General features: G+C 45.4%; 1 protein-coding gene across 1 annotated transcript; it reads left to right on the top strand.

Moving 5' to 3' along the window:
* Positions 1 to 250: 250 nt before the first annotated feature.
* On the top strand, positions 251 to 25,268 carry LOC143301314 (uncharacterized). The gene is made up of 12 exons (XM_076615519.1): positions 251 to 323; positions 4,000 to 4,145; positions 7,442 to 7,479; positions 10,383 to 10,514; positions 11,578 to 11,801; positions 12,900 to 12,990; positions 13,748 to 13,843; positions 17,647 to 17,894; positions 19,258 to 19,369; positions 23,323 to 23,455; positions 23,869 to 23,912; positions 24,568 to 25,268. The coding sequence occupies exons 2-12, from the start codon at positions 4,048 to 4,050 to the stop codon at positions 24,729 to 24,731; spliced, it is 1,380 nt and encodes a 459-aa protein (XP_076471634.1). The 5' UTR covers positions 251 to 323; positions 4,000 to 4,047; the 3' UTR covers positions 24,732 to 25,268.

Here is a 25,268-nt window from a genome sequence, read left to right as displayed (position 1 = left end):
AGATGGTTTTCTTTGCTTCATTACCACACGCAGCTTCTCTGATTTTCCTTACGAACTGAGGTGTTGACTTTTGTGGCAACGGTGATAAAGCCATGTTAATAGTTGAGTGGTACATCCTGTTTCATTGCATTGAAGACGGACAATTCAGTCTGACGTCACAGCCTCAGTGTGGGTGTGCCGGTGGAGTCACGTGACTGACCCTGAAGCAAGAACAAGGACACCTCGTTATTGTTGTCCTGGATGTCTGCAGCCCCAGATGTCTGTGGCTGTGTAGCTGGAGACGTGACCATCAGAAAACAACAGCACACGTTGACAGAGGAAATGTAAGTGGGCTGAACATGACTATGATGGTTGACTGTGGGATATGGCCGTGATTACACAGTACATGTACTCATGTGGACTCTACATGATCGATGTTCATACTCATTATTTGTTTTACACTATAACTGTTATTTTCCGGTATTTTAAAAGCTTGTTTTTTTTCTTCTTGTTCATAAGTCTTTAATCACAATCAATAATTATGCTCTTTACATCCATTGTACCTATGTTCGAAATGTGAATGAATAAAGCATGATTTTCACTGAGTGAGCCGGTAAACTTTTTTTGATTCTTTTTTTCATCTTGATTTTGTTTGATTAATGATTTATCAAAAGAATAGCTGACGAATTTTCATCGCTGTGTAACATGGTTCACTGTCAAGAGAATCAGTGGCTGGAAACTCGCTTTTGCACACACACACACACACACACACACACACACGCACGCACACTCTCTCTCTCTCTCTCTCTCTCTCTCTCTCTCCCATCCCATTGGACAATACGGAACCGAAATATGGGGTCTTAACCTTACTGTTGCACACGTGATCTTAACGCCTAACGATTTGGTTTTTGTGAAAAAGCTTGTTACACTATGTCATTGCTTGCTAGCGTTAAATGTATTCAATTCTGGCTGAAAGGAACACAGAAAAAAAAAAAAAACAGAAAAAAGACGTGGAACAAGCTCCCTGATAACCTCCGTCATTCTTATTCCCTCGCATATTTTAAATCTCGTCTCAAAACTCACCTTTTCCCTCAGCAGTAAGTTCAATTGTGGCAGGTCCACTTCCTTTGCGTTAGCTGTGCTTGACTATGTGTGTGTACATATGTATGTGTACATAACTACATTCATGTATATGAATGTGTATTGTGTGTGCGTGTGTTTATGTAAGTTTGTGCCTGCCTATGTGTGCGTATGTGTTAGGGTAGCTGTTAGATACACATGTATGTTAAAATGTATGTATGCAGTGTGTGTGTGTGTGTGTGTGTGTGTGTGTGTGTGTGTGTGTGTGTGTGCGTGTGTGTGTGTGTGTGTGTGTCTGTGTCTGTGTGTGTGGTCACATTTTGGTGTGTGTATGTAACATAGATGTAATGTTTTATGTTAACAAAAGCGTTTTTGTAAAGCATCTAGAGCAGATTTCTGGATGGTGTACTATATAAGTATCCATTAGTATTATCATTATAGCTACCAAAAAAGGCATATAGAATGTTGCTTGAAGTAGATTACACAGATAAACTGCAGGGTGTCAAAGGCATGTCCATTCTAGTTTATCATCACACCCTAGGCATGTACATTCTAGTTTATCATCACACCCTAGGCATGTACATTCTAGTTTATCATCACACCATGGGCATGTACATTCTAGTGTAACATCACACTTTAGATATGTACATTCTAGTTTATCATCATACCCTAGGCATGTACATTCTAGTTTAACATCACACTTTAGGTATGTACATTCTAGTTTATCATCACACCCTAGGCATGTACATTCTAGTTTAGCATCACACCCTAGGCATGTACATTCTAGTTTAACATCACACCCTAGGCATGTACATTCTAGTTTAGCATCACACCCTAGGCATGTACATTCTAGTTTAACATCACACCCTAGGCATGTACATTCTAGTTTATCATCACATTCTAGGCATGTACATTCTAGTGTAACATCACATTTTAGGCATGTCCATTCTAGGTTATCATTACACCCTAGGCATGTACATTCTAGTTTATCATCACACCCTAGGCATGTACATTCTAGTTTATCATCACATTCTAGGCATGTACATTCTAGTTTAACATCACACCCTAGGCATGTACATTCTAGTTTATCATCACACCCTAGGCATGTACATTCTAGTTTATCATCACACCCTAGGCATGTACATTCTATTTTATCATCATATCCTTGACATGTACATTCTAGTGTAACATCACACTTTAGATATGTACATTCTAGTTTATCATCACACCCTAGGCATGTACATTCTAGATTAACATCACACCCTAGGCATGTACATTCTAGATTAACATCACACCCTAGGCATGTACATTCTAGTTTATCATCACACCCTAGGCATGTACATTCTAGTTTAGCATCACACCCTAGGCATGTACATTCTAGATTAACATCACACCCTAGGCATGTACATTCTAGATTAACATCACACCCTAGGCATGTACATTCTAGTTTATCATCACACCCTAGGCATGTACATTCTAGTTTATCATCACACCCTGGACATGTCCATTCTAGTTTATCATCACATGCACACCTTGGGCATGTACATTCTAGTTTATCAGCACACCCTGGACATGTCCATTCTAGTTTATCAACACACCCTAGGCATGTATATTCTAGTTTATCATCACATCCTAGGCATGTAAATTCTCCGAGATTTTAGATTACAGAATATTGATTGTTGATGGCGAAACTGGAATTACCACGATCAAAATATTAAAAGATTTCACTTTTACCGAATATTAGTCATTAGATTTTTCCATCTGCATATGCCGGGTGTGCTCTGTGTGCTGATTTGTATGCATCTGTGATGATTTTGGTGTGTTTTTCGTGGTGCCTGGTTCCCTGGTGTTTATTTTTGACAATGGTGATTGTGATGTGCTTTGTTTTGCTGTGATTTGCCCCTGTGTGATTTGAGACTGTGATGGCGCCTGTGTTGATGTACATATTTTTATGTCACTTAGTCTTACATATGTATATTTTAGCCAATGTCATGTGAAACTGTGTTTACTTTGTACATATTTTACGACACTTAGTCTTAAATTTGTATATTTTATTGTAAAGCGTGGTGAGCCCATCTGAGATGGGGGTACTGTGCTATGTAAGTCTGCATTTTATTATTATTATTATTATTATTATTGTTATTGTGTTTTTGGTGTTGTTGTTTTCAGCTTACACATTTAAGCATGACGACAGAAATCTGAAGCACATTGTGACAAACTTTATTTTTTTTAAATTTCTGATATATCCGTTCATTGTAATCGCTATCGGTAGAGACATAGGCTAGTGATCGGAAATGCTCAATATTCAATATGTAAATCTTGAGCAGATGACAGAGTAAATTTTGTACTCTCTCGTCCTGGATTAATTGATATTAGACAGCAGTGTATACAACACAAGTAGGTATACTTTAAAGACCCATGTTTATTTAGATTGATTGTAATGTACATTGTCACCAACGAATGGGATTATCTAAAGCAGTTGGCAGCTTATCTGCAAAAAGTATTGGAAAGACGATATGCATAAGTTACACAATGATTTGGATTTGAATAATTCATGTCAAACATCACTCACTCACTCATTCACTCTTTTTCGCTCTTACTTTCGGTGTGTGTGCGCGCGTGCTCGCGCGTGCTCGCGCGTGCGCGTGTGTGTGTGTGTTATGGGTATGGGTATAGGTATGGCTGTGGGGTTGTATTTTTTATGACATATATATATATATATATATATATATATATATATATATATATATATATATATATCATGGTTCTTGATCACAAATGCTTGTTCCTTGCTTGTACGATCTTATCTGACTGTGTCATTTTCCTGTCGTTCCCAGTTAGAACAGTCATATCCTGCTGAAATTTGTCATTCGTTCGTTTCCTTTGTTGGTCACGTGCTCGTTGCTTGATGTACTCACCCATCTCTCGTGTGTTGGTCAGATTTCAGTTGGACTGACAGCACCAGTGACCATCCTGTGTGGACCAGACATGGGGAGGGTGTACACTTACTGTGTCCTGCTGACACTGGCTGTCATCTCTGGAGTATGCACGTACAGACAGGATGTGTGTCTTCTGGAAGACCGCAGGTACCGTTCTTCCTCAGTCTCTTTCTCTGTGTAATGAGTTTATTACCATATATATATATATATATATATATATATATATATATATATATATATATATATATATATATATAGAGAGAGAGAGAGAGAGAGAGAGAGAGAGAGAGAGAGAGCAGACCTACAAACGTTTTTATCCAATGATGGAGATGTTAGGCGAGGCCTATTCCTCCAGTCTATCTTTGCTAATCTACACGCACACAAACAGAGTTGAGAGAGAGAGAGATGGGAGAGAGAGAGACGGAGAGTTGGGAGAGACAGAGAGCTGGGAGAGAGAGAGAGATGGGAGAGAGAGAGACAGAGAGTTGGGAGAGAAGAGAGATGGGAGAGAGAGAGAGACAGAGAGTTGGGAGAGAGAGAGAGAGTTGGGAGAGACAGAGAGATGGGAGAGAGAGAGAGACAGAGAGATGGGAGAGAGAGAGACGGAGAGTTGGGAGAGACAGAGAGCTGGGAGAGAGAGAGAGATGGGAGAGAGAGAGACAGAGAGTTGGGAGAGAAGAGAGATGGGAGAGAGAGAGAGACAGAGAGTTGGGAGAGAGAGAGAGAGAGTTGGGAGAGAGAGAGAGACAGAGAGATGGGAGAGAGAGAGACAGAGAGTTGGGAGAGACAGAGAGATGGGAGAGAGAGAGAGACAGAGAGATGGGAGAGACAGAGAGTTGGGAGAGAGAGAGAGACAGAGAGATGGGAGAGAGAGAGAGACAGAGAGATGGGAGAGACAGAGAGTTGGGAGAGAGAGAGAGACAGAGAGATGGGAGAGAGAGAGAGACAGAGAGTTGGGAGAGAGAGAGAGACAGAGAGTTGGGAGAGACAGAGAGATGGGAGAGAGAGAGACAGAGAGATGGGAGAGACAGAGAGTTGGGAGAGAGAGAGAGACAGAGAGTTGGGAGAGAGAGAGACAGAGAGTTGGGAGAGAAGAGAGATGGGAGAGAGAGAGACAGAGAGTTGGGAGAGAAGAGAGATGGGAGAGAGAGAGACAGAGAGTTGGGAGAGAGAGAAGAGAGATGGGAGAGAGAGAGACAGAGAGTTGGGGGAGAGAGAGAGACAGAGAGTTGGGAGAGAGAGAGAGACAGAGAGTTGGGAGAGAAGAGAGATGGGAGAGAGAGAGACAGAGAGTTGGGAGAGAGAGAGAGACAGAGAGTTGGGAGAGAAGAGAGATGGGAGAGAGAGAGACAGAGAGTTGGGAGAGAGAGACAGAGAGTTGGAAGAGAGAGAGACAGAGAGTTGGGAGAGAAGAGAGATGGGAGAGAGAGAGACAGAGAGTTGGGAGAGACAGAGAGTTGGGGGAGAGAGAGAGACAGAGAGTTGGGAGAGAGAGAGACAGAGAGTTGGAAGAGAGAGAGACAGAGAGTTGGAAGAGAGAGAGGCAGAGAGTTGGAAGAGAGAGAGGCAGAGAGTTGGGAGAGAGACAGAGAGAGTTGGGAGGGAGAGAGACAGAGAGTTGGAAGAGAGAGAGAGAGAGAGTTGGAAGAGAGAGAGGCAGAGAGTTGGGAGAGAAGAGAGACAGAGAGTTGGAAGAGAGAGAGAGACAGAGAGAGTTGGGAGGGAGAGAGACAGACACGGAGAGAGAGAGGTGGTAGTGGTGGTGGTCGTATCTAGTGCTCAGTTCTTCCCAATAACATAATTCAGCATCACTGTTCTTTCTCTTTGATTTTGGTTTCATGGGACATCCAACCTCCTAGTCGTCCACTCTTCTTTTCCTTTCTTTCAAACCTAGGGCTGGGTGTCTGGGTAGGGTGCCATGCTGCCTCTTCTCACCACCCTTTGATATTTTTTTTTAAACCCAGCTTGTTTAGAAAACGGCATGACCTCGTTTTTCTTCTTCGCAGTTAAAAGCAAAGAAATATTACGGACAGAACACATACAGTGACACTAAATACACCATCGACGTGTTTACTGCATATGAATATTTTAAAGTGGATACTGAATTAACCAGAATAAGCATTAAAGAGAAATTGAGTCGACCGTATCGTAGTTTCCCGGCAAGTGTAACAAAACTTGTCGAACATCTAGATCCAGAGAAAATGTTGCAGTGTGCTTGAGGCGATGGCAACGTCTTTTACCACGGACCTTAAAGAATGGTTAAATGCCCGAGATATACCAATATAACATGATTAAACAGCGTTATTACTTCGAATACAACAATCAATTTATCACGCTTTAAAAAAGCAAGCTTAAATGTTGATTTTTGAATGTCATTGCTAGATCTGCAATTGTGCAGTGACTGACAGTTTCTACTCACCAGACATGCTGAGTTCGATTCTGCTCATAGGCTTTTCTTTTTCTTTCTTATAACCCGAAGCTTTATAATATCAATTACAGAACATATTTCAACGATTAAAATTTTCATTTATTCATTTATTTATCTATATATTATTATTATTATTATTATTATTATCAAAATCATTATCATTATTATTGAAAAGTGTATCACAAGTAAGTCTTGAAGGCCTTGCCTCTCTTGTTTCTTTTCTTTTCTCTCTATAAAAGTCTGTTGTTATTTTATTCCTATCCATTGTACTTTTTTCAAATGTCCCTCTTACGTTCGTGTTGTACAAAATAAAGAAAGTTTTGAAGTCATGAAACTTTCACACACACACACACACACACACACACACACACACAGAGACACAGACACACACACACACACACACACACACACACACACACACAGAGACACAGACACACACACACACACACACACACACACACACACACACACAGACACACACACACACACACACACACACACACACACAGACACACACAGACACACACACACACACACACACACACACACACACACACACACACTCGTCTAATATCACTTTCAGTGAAAAGACGTTAAACTAAAGAACGAACGAACACACACACACACACACACACACACACACACACACACACACGCACAGAGAGTGAGATAGAGACAGATAGATAGATAGATGGATAGAGACAGACAGACAGATGCAGACACATACACAAAAACAAAGACACAGACAGACAGGCAGACAGACAGACAGACAGACACACACACACACACACACACACACACAGACACACACACACACACACACACACACACACACACACACACACACACACACACTGTTCACGTTATGCTGACTTTGCCTGCTATTGTGTTTTATCCTGATGCTCTAGACAGGAGCGAAAGTATTTGACTGGAACTTGAAACTTGTGTTGTGTGTGTGTGTGTGTGTGTGTGTGTGTGTGTGTGTGTGTGTGTGTGTGTGTGTGTGTGTTGACAGTTCACTTCCAAAGTGTGAGGCCACACAACGAGACACAGGTAAGCACAACATGTGACACTGCAGTCCTCTCTCTGACCACCTGACATCATGTCCATTCCTGACACCATGGCAAACCTATCTCCGAGTCCAGATTATACCCATTTCAGAAACCATGTCCATTATGTTCACACCTGACATCATGTCCACATCATGTCCACACCTGACATCATGTCCACACTTGACAACCATGTCCACACCTGACATCACAACCATATCCACACCTGACACCATGTCCAGACCTCAATCCTTCACCTTCCTTCACCATTCTGCATCCTCCACCTTCCTCCATCTTCCTCCACCACCATCCTCCATCTTCCCCCATCTTCCTCCACCACCATCCTCCATCTTCCTCCACCACCATCCTCCATCTTCCTCCATCTTCCTCCACCACCATCCTCCATCTTCCTCCACCACCATCCTCCATCTTCCTCCATCTTCCTCCACCACCATCCTCCATCTTCCTCCACCACCTTCCTCCATCTTCCTCCACCACCATCCTCCATCTTCCTCCACCACCATCCTCCATCTTCCTCCATCTTCCTCCACCACCATCCTCCACCTTCCTCCATCTTCCTCCACCACCATCCTCCATCTTCCTCCATCACCATCCTCCATCTTCCCCCATCTTCCTCCACCACCATCCTCCATCTTCCTCCACCACCATCCTCCATCTTCCTCCATCTTCCTCCACCACCATCCTTCATCTTCCTCCATCTTCCTCCACCACCATCCTCAACCTTCCTCCATCTTCCTCCACCACCATCCTCCATCTTCCTCCATCACCATCCTCCACCTTCCTCCTTCTTCCTCCACCACCATCCTCCATCTTCCTCCACCACCATCCTCAACCTTCCTCCATCTTCCTCCACCACCATCCTCCATCTTCCTCCATCACCATCCTCCACCTTCCTCCTTCTTCCTCCATCTTCCTCCACCACCATCCTCCATCTTCCTCCATCTTCCTCCACCACCATCCTCCATCTTCCTCCATCTTCCTCCACCACCTTCCTCCATCTTCCTCCACCACCATCCTCCATCTTCCTCCACCACCATCCTCCATCTTCCTCCATCTTCCTCCACCACCATCCTCCACCTTCCTCCATCTTCCTCCACCACCATCCTCCATCTTCCTCCATCACCATCCTCCATCTTCCCCCATCTTCCTCCACCACCATCCTCCATCTTCCTCCACCACCATCCTCCATCTTCCTCCATCTTCCTCCACCACCATCCTTCATCTTCCTCCATCTTCCTCCACCACCATCCTCAACCTTCCTCCATCTTCCTCCACCACCATCCTCCATCTTCCTCCATCACCATCCTCCACCTTCCTCCTTCTTCCTCCACCACCATCCTCCATCTTCCTCCACCACCATCCTCAACCTTCCTCCATCTTCCTCCACCACCATCCTCCATCTTCCTCCATCACCATCCTCCACCTTCCTCCTTCTTCCTCCATCTTCCTCCACCACCATCCTCCATCTTCCTCCATCTTCCTCCACCACCATCCTCCATCTTCCTCCATCTTCCTCCACCACCATCCTCCTCCTCCACCACCATCCTCCATCTTCCTCCACTACCATCCTCCATCTTCCTTCATCTTCCTCCACCACCATCCTCCACCTTCCTCCATCTTCCTCCACCACCATCCTCCACCTTCCTCCATCTTCCTCCACCACCATCCTCCTCCTCCACCACCATCCTCCATCTTCCTCCATCTTCCTCCACCACCATCCTCCATCTTCCTCCACCACCATCCTCCATCTTCCTCCATCTTCCTCCACCACCATCCTCCACCTTCCTCCATCTTCCTCCACCACCATCCTCCATCTTCCTCCATCACCATCCTCCACCTTCCTCCATCTTCCTCCATCTTCCTCCACCACCATCCTCCACCTTCCCCCATCTTCCTCCACCACCATCCTCCATCTTCCTCCACCACCATCCTCCACCTTCCCCCATCTTCCTTCACCACCATCCTCCACCTTCCCCCATCTTCCCCCACCACCTTCCCCCATCTTCCTCCATCATCATCCTCCATCTTCCTCCACCACCATCCTCCATCTTCCTCCACCACCTTCCCCCATCTTCCTCCACCACCTTCCTCCATCTTCCTCCACCACCTTCCTTCATCTTCCTCCACCACCATCCTCCATCTTCCTCCACCACCATCCTCCATCTTCCTCCACCACCATCCACCACCTTCCTCCATCATCATCCTCCATCTTCCTCCACCACCTTCCCCCATCTTCCTCCACCACCTTCCTCCATCTTCCTCCACCACCATCCTCCATCTTCCTCCACCACCATCCACCACCTTCCTCCATCATCATCCTCCATCTTCCTCCACCACCATCCACCACCTTCCTCCATCTTCCTCCACCTTCCTCCATCTTCCTCCACCTTCCTCCACCTTCCTCCACCATCCTCCACCTTCCTCCATCTTCCTCCATCTTCCTCCATCATCATCCACCTTCTTCCATCATCCTCCACCTTCCTCCACCATCCTCCATCTTCCTCCATCTTCCTCCACCATCCTCCATCTTCCTCCATCTTCCTCCACCATCCTCCATCTTCCTCCATCATCATCCACCTTCCTCCACCATCCTCCATCTTCCTCCATCATCATCCACCTTCCTCCACCATCCTCCATATTCGTCCACCATCCTCCATCTTCGTCCACCATCCTCCATCTTCGTCCACATTACTCAATCTACTACCATCTCCCACATCCCTCAATTTTCCTCCAGTCATTCATCTTCTTCCACTGTCCCTAATGCTCCAGAGACAGACAGAGAGAGAGAGAGATTGAGAGAGATTGAGAGAGAGAGAGAGAGAGAGAGAGTGAGAGAGAGAGAGAGAGAGAGAGAGGTGTTATTATTAGTCAAAAACTTTCCTTCAGCTGATTCACCACCATTAGGACGATACGGAGGATGGCCTGTGAGCAGGGGGAGGTGTGACTTTGACGGAGACCTGTGTCACTACACATCACGGTCATGTCGCGGCGTCCTGGGCTGGACATCCACAGTTCATGGTCAGTGCTCACTTTGTGTCTGTGACATCCACAGTTCATGGTCAGTGCTCACTTTGTGTCTGTGACATCCACAGTTCATGGTCAGTGCTCACTTTGTGTCTGTGACATCCACAGTTCATGGTCAGTGCTCACTTTGTGTCTGTGACATCCACAGTTCATGGTCAGTGTTCACCTTGTGTCTGTGACATCCACAGTTCATGGTCAGTGCTCACTTTGTGTCTGTGACATCCACAGTTCATGGTCAGTGCTCACTTTGTGTCTGTGACATCCACAGTTCATGGTCAGTGCTCACTTTGTGTCTGTGACATCCACAGTTCATGGTCAGTGCTCACTTTGTGTCTGTGACACAGTTCATGGTCAGTGTTCACTTTGTGTCTGTGACATCCACAGTTCATGGTCAGTGCTCACTTTGTGTCTGTGACATCCACAGTTCATGGTCAGTGCTCACTTTGTGTCTGTGACATCCACAGTTCATGGTCAGTGCTCACTTTGTGTCTGTGACATCCACAGTTCATGGTCAGTGCTCACTTTGTGTCTGTGACATCCACAGTTCATGGTCAGTGCTCACTTTGTGTCTCTGACATCCACAGTTCATGGTCAGTGCTCACTTTGTGTCTGACATCCACAGTTCATGGTTAGTGCTCACTTTGTGTCTGTGACATCCACAGTTCATGGTCAGTGCTCACTTTGTGTCTGTGACATCCACAGTTCATGGTCAGTGCTCACTTTGTGTCTGTGATACACACAGGTCATTGTCAGTACTCATCTTGTATCTTTGGCACAGTCGATAATGATTCTTCACGGACTTTGAGGGGAGAAGAAGAAGAAGAAGAAGAAGAAGAAGAAGAGGGAGGAGGATGAGAAGCAGGAAAAGATGAAGAGGAAGAAGAGGACTGTGTTGTATTCCCATTTTAGCTGTCTGTCTGTGTCTCTGTCCGTCTGTTCGTCTGTTAGTTCTCGCTCTGTGTAAACACAACAGCAACTTAACAACAACAGCAATCACCGTGATTTTTTAAAATATTTTTTACATTACTATGATAAGAATGGTAACTGCATGCCACAGGTTATGCACAAGTGAAGGTGGCACCAGACACACCATCTGTCCTGGAATCTCCACTGCTGGATGTGTCCTCCCCTTCCTGTCTCACCGTCATCTCTGACATCCAGCACCCAGCACAGATGGACGTCGTGTTTGATACTTCTGGTGGACTGTGCCTCTTGGAAACACTGCCTTCAGCTTCTGAACCTCAGACATTTCATTTGGACATTCCTTGTGGGACTGGAATGGTTGGTGTATGATTTTACGTTCACTTGATTTGAAGTGTGCATAATCACACATACACACACACACACACTCTCTCTCTCTCTCTCCCTCCCTCCCTCCCTCCCCCCCTCTCCCTCAATAATCAGGAAAATTAGGGAGATGTATGTGGGATGATTTGTTAATTCAGTACATGTGCACAGAAATCCGTTGTCTTCTCAAAATCACTCAGACGGCACAGACATACACAACGTGAGCTCGGTTCCATCCAACGTGCATTCTTTTGGCACGAAAAGCAAAAACACGAAGAGAACATCAAATTGTGTTCAACACAAACTAACCAGAACAGAATAGAATATGGCTTTATTACCAAGTGTACCGGGGTCACAAGGAATATTGGAAATTATTCTGTGATTAAAAAAAGATTGGACACAGAAACACTTTACACACTCCGTAAACAAACTGCTTTTTGTTGCATATCCGTCAGCTGTTCTTTATATCCTTGTGATAGATTAGAGCAACCTTTATCACTTGAAGCAGAATCAAATGAAACATGAGGCTGTAAGCATCAAACAGTGATCAGGCACAGTAACTTTCGTTCCAGTCAGTGACAAAGCCACACAGCTTCGAACCATTGATGTATGGCGTGCACACTGGTACAAAAATTGTACAGAGAAACAAAGTATGAAAGTCCTTAAAAGTCTATTTCTACTGTCATCAAACTGAAGGGAAACGGAAAGCATTGTTTGGCTTGTCGCTGTCACCATTGCTCTACACTGATAATATTTGCTGCATTTAAAAAAAACTTTTTAATTTGTTTCATTGAACATATTTTTGTGGAAAATGTGTGCCTTGGAATTCAGTTATCTAAGACTCCATTTCGCCAGGTTCAATTTGTGGAGTGCGTTTTGCAAAGTTGAGCACAAGGCAGTGAGAATACTAAGGCAACAAAACGCACCACAAAGCAGCGAAGGTTACTGTGCAATAAAACAAATCGATACAAGCACAAAAGGACACCACAGCACAACACAACACAGGGTGAAAACGACACGACCCCATACAACAGGAAGTGACAGGAAATGGCAGCTACAGCACAGTACAATGCAGGATGCACTGTGTTTCAGGTTGTGTTTCGTGCTTTCACTCCTCAAGGACAAGACGGAGGAACAGTCCGCATCCACTTCCTGTCCGTTGACCCAGACTGTTGTTCCATAGGTATACGCCATGGTTTTGTCCTGTATCTGTCTGTCTTCTGTTTGTCTATCTTTCTGTCATGTCTGACATGCCAGTACACACACACACACACACACACACACACACACACACACACAGAGATTTATTAGTACCATAACATACTGTTACTAGAGGTAACGCGTCCGCATAGGAAGCCAGAGAATCTGAGCGCACTGGTTAGAATCACGGCACAGTCGCCAGTATTTTCTCCCCCTCCACTAGACCTTGAGTGGTGGTCTGGACGCTAGTCATTCGGATGAGACGATAAACCGAGGTCCCGTGTGCAGCATGCACTTAGCGCACGTAAAAAACCTACGGCACCAAAAGGGTTGTTACTGGCAAAATTCTGTAGAAAAACCCACTTTGATAGGAAAAAAAACAAAAAAAAAAAAAAACCTGCATGCAGGAAAAAATACAAAAAACGGGTGGCACTCTCAGTGTAGCGACGCACTCTCCCTGGGGAGAGCAGTCCGAATTTCACACAGAGAAATCTGTTGTGACAAAAAATAATAATACAATACTATTTTACGTCAACAAAGAATCTTAAGTTTATTGCAATGGTTACACAATTATTATGATTATTATTGCTCTTGTTGAATGGTAATCTGCGTGTTCTCAGTCGTAAATTTCTATTTAATCGAGTTTTGCTGAAGTGGGCTCAGGGACGAAAAAGAACAAAATAAAGTAATACAACAGTAATCAAACAAAAAACCAAAGCCTGTGTTGGGTGGGATTACAGACTGGGCTGATTTCATGAAGACTGAAGGAAATACGTCACGCAGCCCAGAATGCAGCTGGCAGCACGTGGATCAGTGGAGATTCGGATCGAACCTTGGTACGGGATGTTTGTGTCAGTCTGTGTGTCTGCCTGTTTGTTCATGTGTCAGCCTCTCTTTATGTCAGTCTGCATGTCTGTCTGTCTGTCTGTCTGCATGTCTGTCTGTCTAGTTAAACGCCCTGTTTATCTGTTTCCGTCGCTTATTCTCTCGTGGTTTAGTCTGTTTGTCTCTGATTTGAGTCTCCATTTTTATCGGTCTCTTTCGTCTGTCTGTCTGTTTATGAATATGTCTGAATGAAATTCTAGTGTACCATACAAATCAACTTCTTATCTCTCTCTCTCCCTCTTCCTCTCTCTTTTCCTCTCCCTCTTCCATCCTCTCTCTGTACACCCCTCTCTTTGTCCATCTCTCTTTTCATCCCTTCCCTCTCACTCCCCCCCTCCCCTCCTCTGTCACATGCCCTTCAGTATCACTGTTTTGCATTCTGACCTGTCTACCTGGCTCTGTCTACCTGGCTGTGTGTCTGCCCTGTCTACCTGGCTGTGTGTCTGCCCTGTCTACCTGGCTGTGTCTACCTGGCTGTGTGTCTGCCCTGTCTGCCTGGCTCTGTCTACCTGGCTGTGTGTCTGACCTGTCTACCTGGCTCTGTCTACCTGGCTGTGTGTCTGCCCTGTCTACCTGGCTCTGTCTACCTGGCTGTGTGTCTGACCTGTCTACCTGGCTCTGTCTACCTGGCTGTGTGTCTGCCCTGTCTACCTGGCTGTGTGTCTGCCCTGTCTACCTGGCCCTGTCTACCTGGCTGTGTGTCTGCCCTGTCTACCTGGCTCTGTCTACCTGGCTGTGTGTCTGCCCTGTCTACCTGGCTCTGTCTACCTGGCTGTGTGTCTGCCCTGTCTACCTGGCTCTGTCTACCTGGCTGTGTGTCTGACCTGTCTACCTGGCTGTGTCTACCCGGCTGTGTGTCTGCCCTGTCTACCTGGCTGTGTCTACCTGGCTGTGTGTCTGACCTGTCTACCTGGCTGTGTCTACCTGGCTGTGTGTCTGCCCTGTCTACCTGGCTCTGTCTACCTGGCTGTGTGTCTGCCCTGTCTACCTGGCTGTGTCTACCTGGCTGTGTGTCTGACCTGTCTACCTGGCTGTGTCTACCTGGCTGTGTGTCTGCCCTGTCTACCTGGCTCTGTCTACCTGGCTGTGTGTCTGACCTGTCTACCTGGCTGTGTCTACCCGGCTGTGTGTCTGCCCTGTCTACCTGGCTGTGTCTACCTGGCTGTGTGTCTGCCCTGTCTACCTGGCTGTGTCTACCTGGCTGTGTGTCTGACCTGTCTACCTGGCTGTGTGTCAGACCTGTCTGCCTGGCTGTGTGTCTGACCTGTCTACCTGGCTCTGTCTACCTGGCTGTGTGTCTGCCCTGTCTACCTGGCTCTGTGTCTGACCTGTCTACCTGGCTCTGTCTACCTGGCTGTGTGTCTGACCTGTCTACCTGGCTCTGTCTACCTGGCTGTGTGTCTGCTCTGTCTACCTGGCTGTGTGTCTGACCTGTCTACCTGGCTCTGTCTACCTGGCTGTGTGTCTGCCCTGTCTACCTGGCTGTGTGTCTGCCCTGTCTACCTGGCTGTGTGTCTGACCTGTCTACCTGGCTCTGTCTGCGTGGCTGTGTGTCTGACCTGTCTACCTGGCTGTGTGTCTGCCCTGTCTACCTGGCTGTGTGTCTGACCTGTCTACCTGGCTGTGTGTCTGACCTGTCTACCTGGCTGTGTGTCTGCCCTGTCTACCTGGCTGTGTGTCTGACCTGTCTACCTGGCTGTGTGTCTGACCTGTCTACCTGGCTCTGTCTGCCTGGCTGTGTGTTTGACCTGTCTACCTTGCTCTGTCTACCTGGGTGTGTGTCTGACCTGTCTACCTGGCTCTGTCTGCCTGGCTGTGGGTTTGACCTGTCTACCTGGCTGTGTGTCTGACCTGTCTACCTTGCTCTGTCTACCTGGCTGTGTGTTTGACCTGTCTACCTTGCTCTGTCTACCTGGCTGTGTGTTTGACCTGTCTACCTTGCTCTGTCTACCTGGCTGTGTGTCTGCCCTGTCTACCTGGCTGTGTGTCTGCCCTGTCTACCTGGCTGTGTGTCTGCTCTGTCTACCTGGCTGTGTGTCTGACCTGTCTACCTGGCTCTGTCTACCTGGCTGTGTGTCTGACCTGTCTACCTGGCTCTGTCTACCTGGCTGTGTGTCTGACCTGTCTACCTGGCTCTGTCTACCTGGCTGTGTGTCTGCCCTGTCTACCTGGCTCTGTCTACCTGGCTGTGTGTCTGACCTGTCTACCTGGCTGTGTCTACCCGGCTGTGTGTCTGCCCTGTCTACCTGGCTGTGTCTACCTGGCTGTGTGTCTGACCTGTCTACCTGGCTGTGTCTACCTGGCTGTGTGTCTGCCCTGTCTACCTGGCTCTGTCTACCTGGCTGTGTGTCTGCCCTGTCTACCTGGCTGTGTCTACCTGGCTGTGTGTCTGACCTGTCTACCTGGCTGTGTCTACCTGGCTGTGTGTCTGCCCTGTCTACCTGGCTCTGTCTACCTGGCTGTGTGTCTGACCTGTCTACCTGGCTGTGTCTACCTGGCTGTGTGTCTGACCTGTCTACCTGGCTGTGTGTCAGACCTGTCTGCCTGGCTGTGTGTCTGACCTGTCTACCTGGCTCTGTCTACCTGGCTGTGTGTCTGCCCTGTCTACCTGGCTCTGTGTCTGACCTGTCTACCTGGCTCTGTCTACCTGGCTGTGTGTCTGACCTGTCTACCTGGCTCTGTCTACCTGGCTGTGTGTCTGCTCTGTCTACCTGGCTGTGTGTCTGACCTGTCTACCTGGCTCTGTCTACCTGGCTGTGTGTCTGCCCTGTCTACCTGGCTGTGTGTCTGCCCTGTCTACCTGGCTGTGTGTCTGACCTGTCTACCTGGCTCTGTCTGCGTGGCTGTGTGTCTGACCTGTCTACCTGGCTGTGTGTCTGCCCTGTCTACCTGGCTGTGTGTCTGACCTGTCTACCTGGCTGTGTGTCTGACCTGTCTACCTGGCTCTGTCTGCCTGGCTGTGTGTTTGACCTGTCTACCTTGCTCTGTCTACCTGGGTGTGTGTCTGACCTGTCTACCTGGCTCTGTCTGCCTGGCTGTGGGTTTGACCTGTCTACCTGGCTGTGTGTCTGACCTGTCTACCTTGCTCTGTCTACCTGGCTGTGTGTTTGACCTGTCTACCTTGCTCTGTCTACCTGGCTGTGTGTCTGACCTGTCTACCTGGCTCTGTCTGCCTGGCTGTGTGTCTGCCCTGTCTACCTGGCTGTGTGTCTGCCCTGTCTACCTGGCTCTGTGTCTGCTCTGTCTACCTGGCTGTGTGTCTGACCTGTCTACCTGGCTCTGTCTACCTGGCTGTGTATCTGAACTGTCTACCTGGCTCTTTATCTGACCTGTCTCTCTGGCTGTGTATCTGACCTTGTCCCACTCGAGTTCTGAGTTGGGTCTGTCTTCTGGTTTTTCTCAGTCTTCTTGTTTATCACTCTTGGAATCAATCTATTTGGTATTAGAGAAAGATGCTAACTATACAAACATAGAAAAGTTTGATATTCAGATTAGGTATGCCCCATGTTCAAACCGTGCGAGAATATTTTCTTTTTTTTTTTAGTTATGAAAACATCAGAGAAACATTTATTCACTCTCTAATATTTTCACACACACACACACACACACACACACACACACACACGCACGCATATATATATATATATATATATATATTTATAATTCTTTCTATCTATCTACACACACACACACACACACACACACACACAGTGGGACCAAGACACGTGACACTGTTCTGACTTCTCATCCCCAGTGGACGGAGGAGAGAACGCCCGCAGTCAGCTGACTACCCCCCTCCTTCCACCAGCACTCTCCACGTCACGCCCCGCCTGTCTGTCCTTCACGTTCTCCCTGCCCCGTGATGGCGACAGGTCTCTGAGCGTGTCCCTGGTGGATGTGGCCAACAGCGAGAGACCCCTTTGGCGAGTCTTCAGAACCCGATCTTCAGAGCTTCAGTGGGAAACGGGCCAGATTCCCATAGTGTCCGGGTCTGCTTTCAGAGTGAGTGTGGGGCTGGCCAGTGAAGGGACAGCACAGTGTGTCAGTGGTGTTCCTTCTGTCTGTCTGCTCCTTCCGTGTCTCCGCTGACCCGTGTATTTTGTACGAGGGGGGTGTGAGGTGTGTGTTGTCAGGGAGGGATTGTCATTACTGAACAAAGAAACGACGGAGGCATTTCGATTACAGAAGGTATTGTTATTGCAGAAGATACTGCCATTATAGATAAAAGAAACGAGATAGGTATTGTCATTACAGAAGATACTCTCATTACAGAACAAAGACACGAGGAAGGTGTTGTCATTACAGAGCTAGGAAACAATGAAAGTGTCATCGTTACAGAACGAAGAGACAACGGCAGTGTGGAACAAAATAAAGAATTACTGAGAATCAGATTATAGTTGTTTATTTATCGATGTATTTCTTGCATTCATTTATTCATGTATTCATTTATGTATTATTTACATATTTATCCCAATAAGCATTCGCTCGCGCGCGCGCGCGCGCGCGCGTGTGTGTGACTATGTTTTAAACTGTATACTTTATCAACCTACTCACTTTCGGTTTGTAGTTGATTGAGTTTGCACATGTCGACCAGTCAATGTCTGTACCTGCGGACAGACAACAAACCAGTCTAAAGTCTTGAGTCTCTCTTGCTGTGGACTTGAAATTTACCAGGAAAGAGAGACAGAACATCATCTGTGTCGTGAAGTGAGTGGTCCTCATTGGGCGCATTTCTCCTGGCTCCTTTCAGTCTGAGGGTCCCGGGTTCGAATCACGATGACGGCGCCTGGTGGATAAAGAGTGAAGATTTTTTCGATCTCCCATGTCAACATATGTGTAGTGCCTGAGCCCCCATCGTGTGTATACGCACGCTGAAGATCATATATGCACGTTAAAGAGCGTTCGGTGGGTTATGGAAACAAGAACATACACAGCATGCACACCGCCGAAAACGGAGTATGGCTGCCTACATGGCGGGGTAAATAAACAAAACGGTCACACACGTAAAATGTTACATGTCTGTCTGAATGTGTATGTGTGCGTGCCTGAAATCTGATTGAATGACACAGGAAACGAATGATGAGCGCCCAGTGGCAGCCGTCAGTCCGATCTACCCAGGTTGGCAGCCTGTTGTGCAAATGACTCCGTGTTTGTAAAGCGCTTAGAGCTTGGTCTCCGACCGAGGATAGGCGCTATATGAGTACCCATATCAATCAATCAATCAAAAACTATAGCCATTATTAACATCGTCGTTGCCATCATCACCACCATCATCAATATTATCATCGCCTTTGTCAAACATCATTGTTATAATCTCAGCCATCATTTTCAGCATGATTGCCCCGGTTATGATCATGAATGGCAGGTGAAATTCAAGGCCGATCGCAGTTCAGCCGATCGTCCTATTGCTCTGAGGGACCTGCAGCTCTCCAGGACAACAGCCTTGTGTGAACCACAATCTCCTGATGCTTTCATCCGTGAGGGTCTCTGTCTGTCTGTCTGTCTGCCTCCAGTTTGTCTGTCTGTCTGTCTGTCTTTCCACTCTTCTGTGTGTGTATATGTCAGCACGTGTTTTGCGTGTGCGTGCGTACATGCATGTGTGAGTGTATGTGTGTGTATATGTGTGTGCGAGCGCGTGTGTGAGTGGGCTATATCTTTGTCGGCGTGTCTTCTGTCAGTATGAACGCATGTGTGTGTGTGAGTGTGTGTGTGTGTGTGTGTGTGTGTGTGTGTGTGTGTGTGTGTGTGTGTGTGTGTGTGTGCGCGCGCGCGCGCGCATTCAGAGATCGAGGGGGAGAGAAAGAGAGAGAGGGTTGGGGCGGGGGAGAAGGGGAGAGGGAGTTATGAGGTTTTTTTTTTTTTTTAACTTGGGTTCAGTGTCGACAACCACCTAATTTATTGTTGGATGTCTGTGATTCTATTCCGTTTCGACTGCCGGCTTGGTGTTCAGAGACAGAGAACAGAACCCAAAGGGAGCAAGGGTGGGTAGGGGAGGGGAGGGGAGAGAGACACTGGACACTGGAACTGGAATTATTTATTGTCATTTCCAAGAAAGGTCTTTTGACAAGGGGGCAACAACATAAATCCATATATTTTAGCTTCAAAACAACAAAACACTATATTTTTTTTTCTCTGAACCCTTCAGTCAGTTTAAACCAAGAAAATATGCAATACTTGGAAACACTTAAGTCACATCCTGACAAAAACTCAACGAAACGGAACTAAAGAAAAACAACAATGTAATGATAATAAAATACCAAAATGAATGGGGACTGACTCGACCATCCATTCAAAAATACATCAAAGCAACACATACTGCCTCAGCAATACACTCAAGTATGCAATGTTATGTTTTCTGTTTTGTCCAAATAAAATAACAACTTCTGTACTAACTATAATTAAGTGTCTTCTATGCTATTAATACTATTCTGACTTATGTACCTTTGTCTCATTGTTTGAGCTTCTGCAATGAATTTAGCGACCGATCTAATTATGATTTCATTATCACATGACAAAACAGTAACAACATCATGGCTTTTAAAGAATATGCATTTTTCTCGCACAGTATTATACATTTCACACTGAAAAAGAAAATGTTTTTCATCATCCACTTGGTATCCACAGAGAGGGCATGGTGATTGTATAGAAGTCCCAGGTTCAAACCATCTCCTGTTTGCATTAAACCCCAGAGTTCTTAACCTAAATCTCGCATAATTTATTCTGTGCCATTTGTCTGTAATGATTCTGAGATATGTTTCTGGTTGAAATATACTTTTAAAAGAAAAGAACCAACAATATTTTTCTTTACTTTCCATGTCAGAATGCCAGTTTTGTTTGAAGGAACAAATGAGTCTGTCTCTGAATTCTGCAATAAATTGCTGTTCGTTTCCTACACCCTGGGACAACCACACAATTCCAAAACCATGTTCAGTCAGAACCTTATTCACTCTATAACACCAGTTTTCTTTACCTAACTCCATCTGTAAAAGCATCATGTCATAGGCTTGTTTGCTCTGACGTGTTTGTGGAAGCTTTAACAATTTTAACCAATACTTAATACAGTTGACAAAAGTTCTTATATACAAAGGATATCTTCCAGTTTCCCCATATAAAACCGTATTGGATGAATGGATTGGAACATGCAGAAAACGTTTAATTGCATAAGTTTGTATTCTCTCAATGTGTGAGTTAACCGTTAATCCCCAGATTTCAGCTGCATATGTCAGTAAAGGTTCTATTTGTACATCGAACATTTTCCAAAATAGACAGGAATCAATAGAGTGCAGTTTTCTAAGTGTTTTCAAAATTTCGATGACGCCTTTTTTTTTGTTTTTTTACCTTTTCTGCAAAATTCTTCCCATGCATTATTCAGACTTAATTTTGTTGTAAAAATCATCCCCAAATACTTATATGAATTAACAACTCTAACTTCAGTATTTCCGTATAACCATTTTTCATGCATTGACAAATGTCCACCCATTCTAAAAACCATAATATTCGTTTTATCTAGATTAACAGTCAAACCTAACCGATCTGCTTCTTCTTTTAAGACATTTAGCTGATTTTGCAAACCTTTTACCGTCCCTGACAAAAGAATGACATCGTCAGCAAAAAGTAACAGAAATAATTCAGTAGCTCCTGGTATTAACTGAATACCGTGCCGACCTCTTTCGGAAAGTTCCACAGCTAATTCATTTATGAAAAAGGAAAACATTTGCGGGCTTAAAAGACATCCTTGTTTAACACCAGTTGAACATTTGAAATAATTTGAGTATACACCTTTTACACGCACACATGCAAGCACTGAGTTGTAAACACCTCTAAGCGCCATATATAATTTTCCATTCACACCACTTTTACGCAGAACATTCCATAGGGCATTACGATTCACAGAATCGAAAGCCTTCCTGAAATCAACAAAAACAACATAGAGTTTTGTGTTACAAAGCAGATATTTTTGCACCATTGAATACAATGTAAATATATGGTCTACAGTAAGCCTTCCTGAAATCAACAAAAGCAACATAGAGTTTTGTGTTACAAAGCAGATATTTTTGCACCATTGAATACAATGTAAATATATGGTCTACAGTGCTATACGTTGCTCTAAAACCTGCCTGTTCTTCAATTATTTTATCCTCCCTCTCAGCCCAATTAGTTAGTCTCATATTTAAGATGTGGGTGTAAACTTTACTTAGAACGCTTGTGAGTGATACTCCACGATAGTTATCTGGGTTGTTAACATCACCTTTTTTATGTATGGGAATAATTATTGATTTTGCCCATTCTACTGGAAATGTACCATTTTCAAACATCTGATTAAATAATTCTACAAGGAAATCAGTTATAGGGGAATTTGCATGCTTCAGCATTTCCCCAATGATTTTGTCTGGACCTGCACTTTTTCCTGACTTTAAGTGTCTAATACTAGAAATGATCTCTTCTTTAGTTATGGGGTCGCTAAACAATGGCTCATACTCATCCTCTGTCTCCACTAAATTGTCTTCTTCTTGTGTTGACTCATTTTCAAAGTCGTTAAAAACTCTAAAGAAATGACCATGCCACTGTTGCATAGAAATCTCATTATACACGAACGTTTTTCTGTTCACAGATCTTATCACTGACCAGAATCTTTTAGAGTCACTAATTGAATCTCTTAATATTTTTAATCTATTCTTTTCAAACTCTTGCTCTTTTGACTTTCTTAATTTCACATACTCCTTTCGGGCTGTAACATATGCTTGTCTTTTTTCTATCTTGTCCGTTTGTGTTTTACATCTCTGAAATCTTTTTAGTAACCTTTTAACTTCTTGTTTCTTACAAGAAGAGAGAGAGAGAGAGAGAGAGAGAGAGAGAGAGAGAGAGAGAGAGAGAGAGATTTTCATGTGTGCACACGCTTTTGTGATAGTATATTTGACTACGTGTGTTCGCGGACGCTTGTGTGTGTGTGTGTGTGTGTGTGTGTGTGTGCGTGCGTGCGTGCGTGCGTGCGTGCGTGCGAGCGAGCGTGTGTAAACGATAAAATGAATGCAAGTTAGCTCATTAATGTAGATGTAAACAGTTCAGTTACTGTACATTTCGTAAGAAAAGAACTGAGCCACCTTGAGCCTGTTGGTATCAGGTTGTGGACGATAGACTGGCGGAATGCTTTTACATTTACACAGTTTGCAACACCTTGACTTCTGAACGTTTGGATGATGAGATAAGTGTGCCCGGCATGATTCTGAAGTGTAAATAGTACAACGTTTAAGTAGTGTCATTGGTTTTAGTGAACAGAAGTAATGCGGTCCTAAGAAGCAGAAGCAGTCGAAGTTAAAAAACAACCCCCCCCCCCCCCCAAAAAAAAAGGGGGGTGGGGGTGGGGGGAACAAACTGATCTCCTAACTTGTAAATTCTCAGTGATATGACAGCTGCCAACTGACTCTGACAGACTCTGACACAGATCCCCCGTTCCGTGAGGGCCCGTCAGTGGCAGTCATCGCTGGGGGAGGGACAGCGGCCGTCCTCGTCATCGCCATTGTCGTCTGTGGGGTCATCTGCTGGAGGAGAGGAAAGAAACGAGGGTAAGGAGAACACTGAAGGTTTCCTTTCCTTTGCTTTTGGTGTGTGTGTGTGTGTGTGTGTGTGTGTGTGTGTGTGAGAGAGATAGAGAGGGAGAGAGAGAGAGAGAGAGAGAGAGAGAGAGAGATTTTGTGTGTGTGTGTATGTGTGTGTGTGCGTGCGTGTGTGTGTGTGTGTGTGTGTGTGTGTGTGTGTGTGTGTGTGACAGAGATAGAGAGGGAGAGAGAGAGAGAGAGAGAGAGAGAGAGAGAGATTGTGTGTGTGTGTGTGTGTGTGTGTGTGTGTGTGTGTGTGTAGGTGTGTGTGTGTGTGTGTTTCACTGATATTTAAGACACAGTGGAACACACACCAAGAAACGAACACCTTCTTCAAGCTGTGTGTGAAGTGAAGCTGAAAGGTGTATCTCTTTCCTCAGGATTCCTGATGCTGCTCCCACACACCCAGCGACTCCAGTCAGAGGTCAGTGCAAAGTCAGCATTGTAAGTCATTTCAGTCTATGGGGTGGCTGTACCCACTGTAAGTGCACACTGTCAGCGATGGATTGATGTTGCGGGCCATGTAACCTGACACCACATCACAACACTGTGGTATACAAATTCACACCAAACTACAATACATCACATTTTACCCTGTCGTACTCCATACCATCGCAGTGAACTACTCGACTTTTGTTTTCCTTCTGAGACACATGCGCTGAAACTCCATCGTTATAAACATGTTCCATACTGAGGGGCCTCCTCTTGTTATGTCCCTGAACGGTGGAAAACCTTGTTCTGATAAGACTTCCCTTCCTGCTATTTTGGAGGTGTTGTGAAAGAAATACACACACACCCACACACACCCACACACACACACACATGTCCAGGTGGACAACGGAAGTTCATAGCAATCAGATTTGTTGAAAACAAATATATTTATAATCGGACAGCATGATATTGTTAGTTTATAGGACCCAAAACCTCTATACAGGTCTCTGGCACAAGCACTTTCTGCTGAATTCTTGCTTTCTTTGGGGAATCGTATGGGCTGTGAATTCGTGGTCATTCCAATGTTCACATTTCCTTATTGAGAGACAAGTGTTTCCGTTTTATTTGACAGCTGTTGTCTCTTGCAGATAATCGGCCCGTTTCCAGTTGGTATTCCTATATTGAGGTCTTCGATAGTCCACCCTCGCAGTTCATCTCCATAGAACGCCAAACCTGTCATGACGTGAGTGATGTCATGTCAAATCCTTACGTCAATGACGACAACGCTGTCTACTATGTCAACTTGATGTAGATGGCTGGAGGGGGAAGATGATGGTACGGGGTGTGTGAGGGCAGGGAGGGGTGACGACCACCCGCAGCAAGACAGCTACAGCCACCTCACAGCACGGGGTGTGGACAGCAACAGCCACGCTGCATCACACAACCCACACCACAAGGTGAACGCCTACAGTCCTGTGGGGATACAGGGCACGGACAACTACAGCCAAAGGAAGGGGTCACCTGATGTTTGTAGCAAGTCGTCGCTATTGTTATATTTTCGGAGCAAACGCTTACTCTGTTGTATTGTTTTAAGAAAGAATTTTTATTCTTTTTGCATCCGGTTTTAAGTCTCCACTCAGTATGTAATAAGTTCGGCCCCACCCCACTATAACCTCCACGCCCCCACCCCACTATAACCTCCACGCCCCCACCCCCCCACCTCTCTTTCTCTCTCTCTGCCGTGACCTTCACATGAGAACCGGTTTGGCCATCAGGAAATTTAGTATAAGGAGGATGGTTTGGCCAGCAGGAATGACGTGAAGGGGGAAGGTTTGGCCAACAGGAATGA

This window comes from Babylonia areolata, chromosome 27 (assembly GCF_041734735.1).
Source record: "Babylonia areolata isolate BAREFJ2019XMU chromosome 27, ASM4173473v1, whole genome shotgun sequence".
Taxonomy (NCBI): Eukaryota; Metazoa; Mollusca; class Gastropoda; order Neogastropoda; family Buccinidae; genus Babylonia; species Babylonia areolata.
Note: the sequence above shows the minus strand (reverse complement) of the source record. Positions and strands in the feature narration are given on the sequence as shown.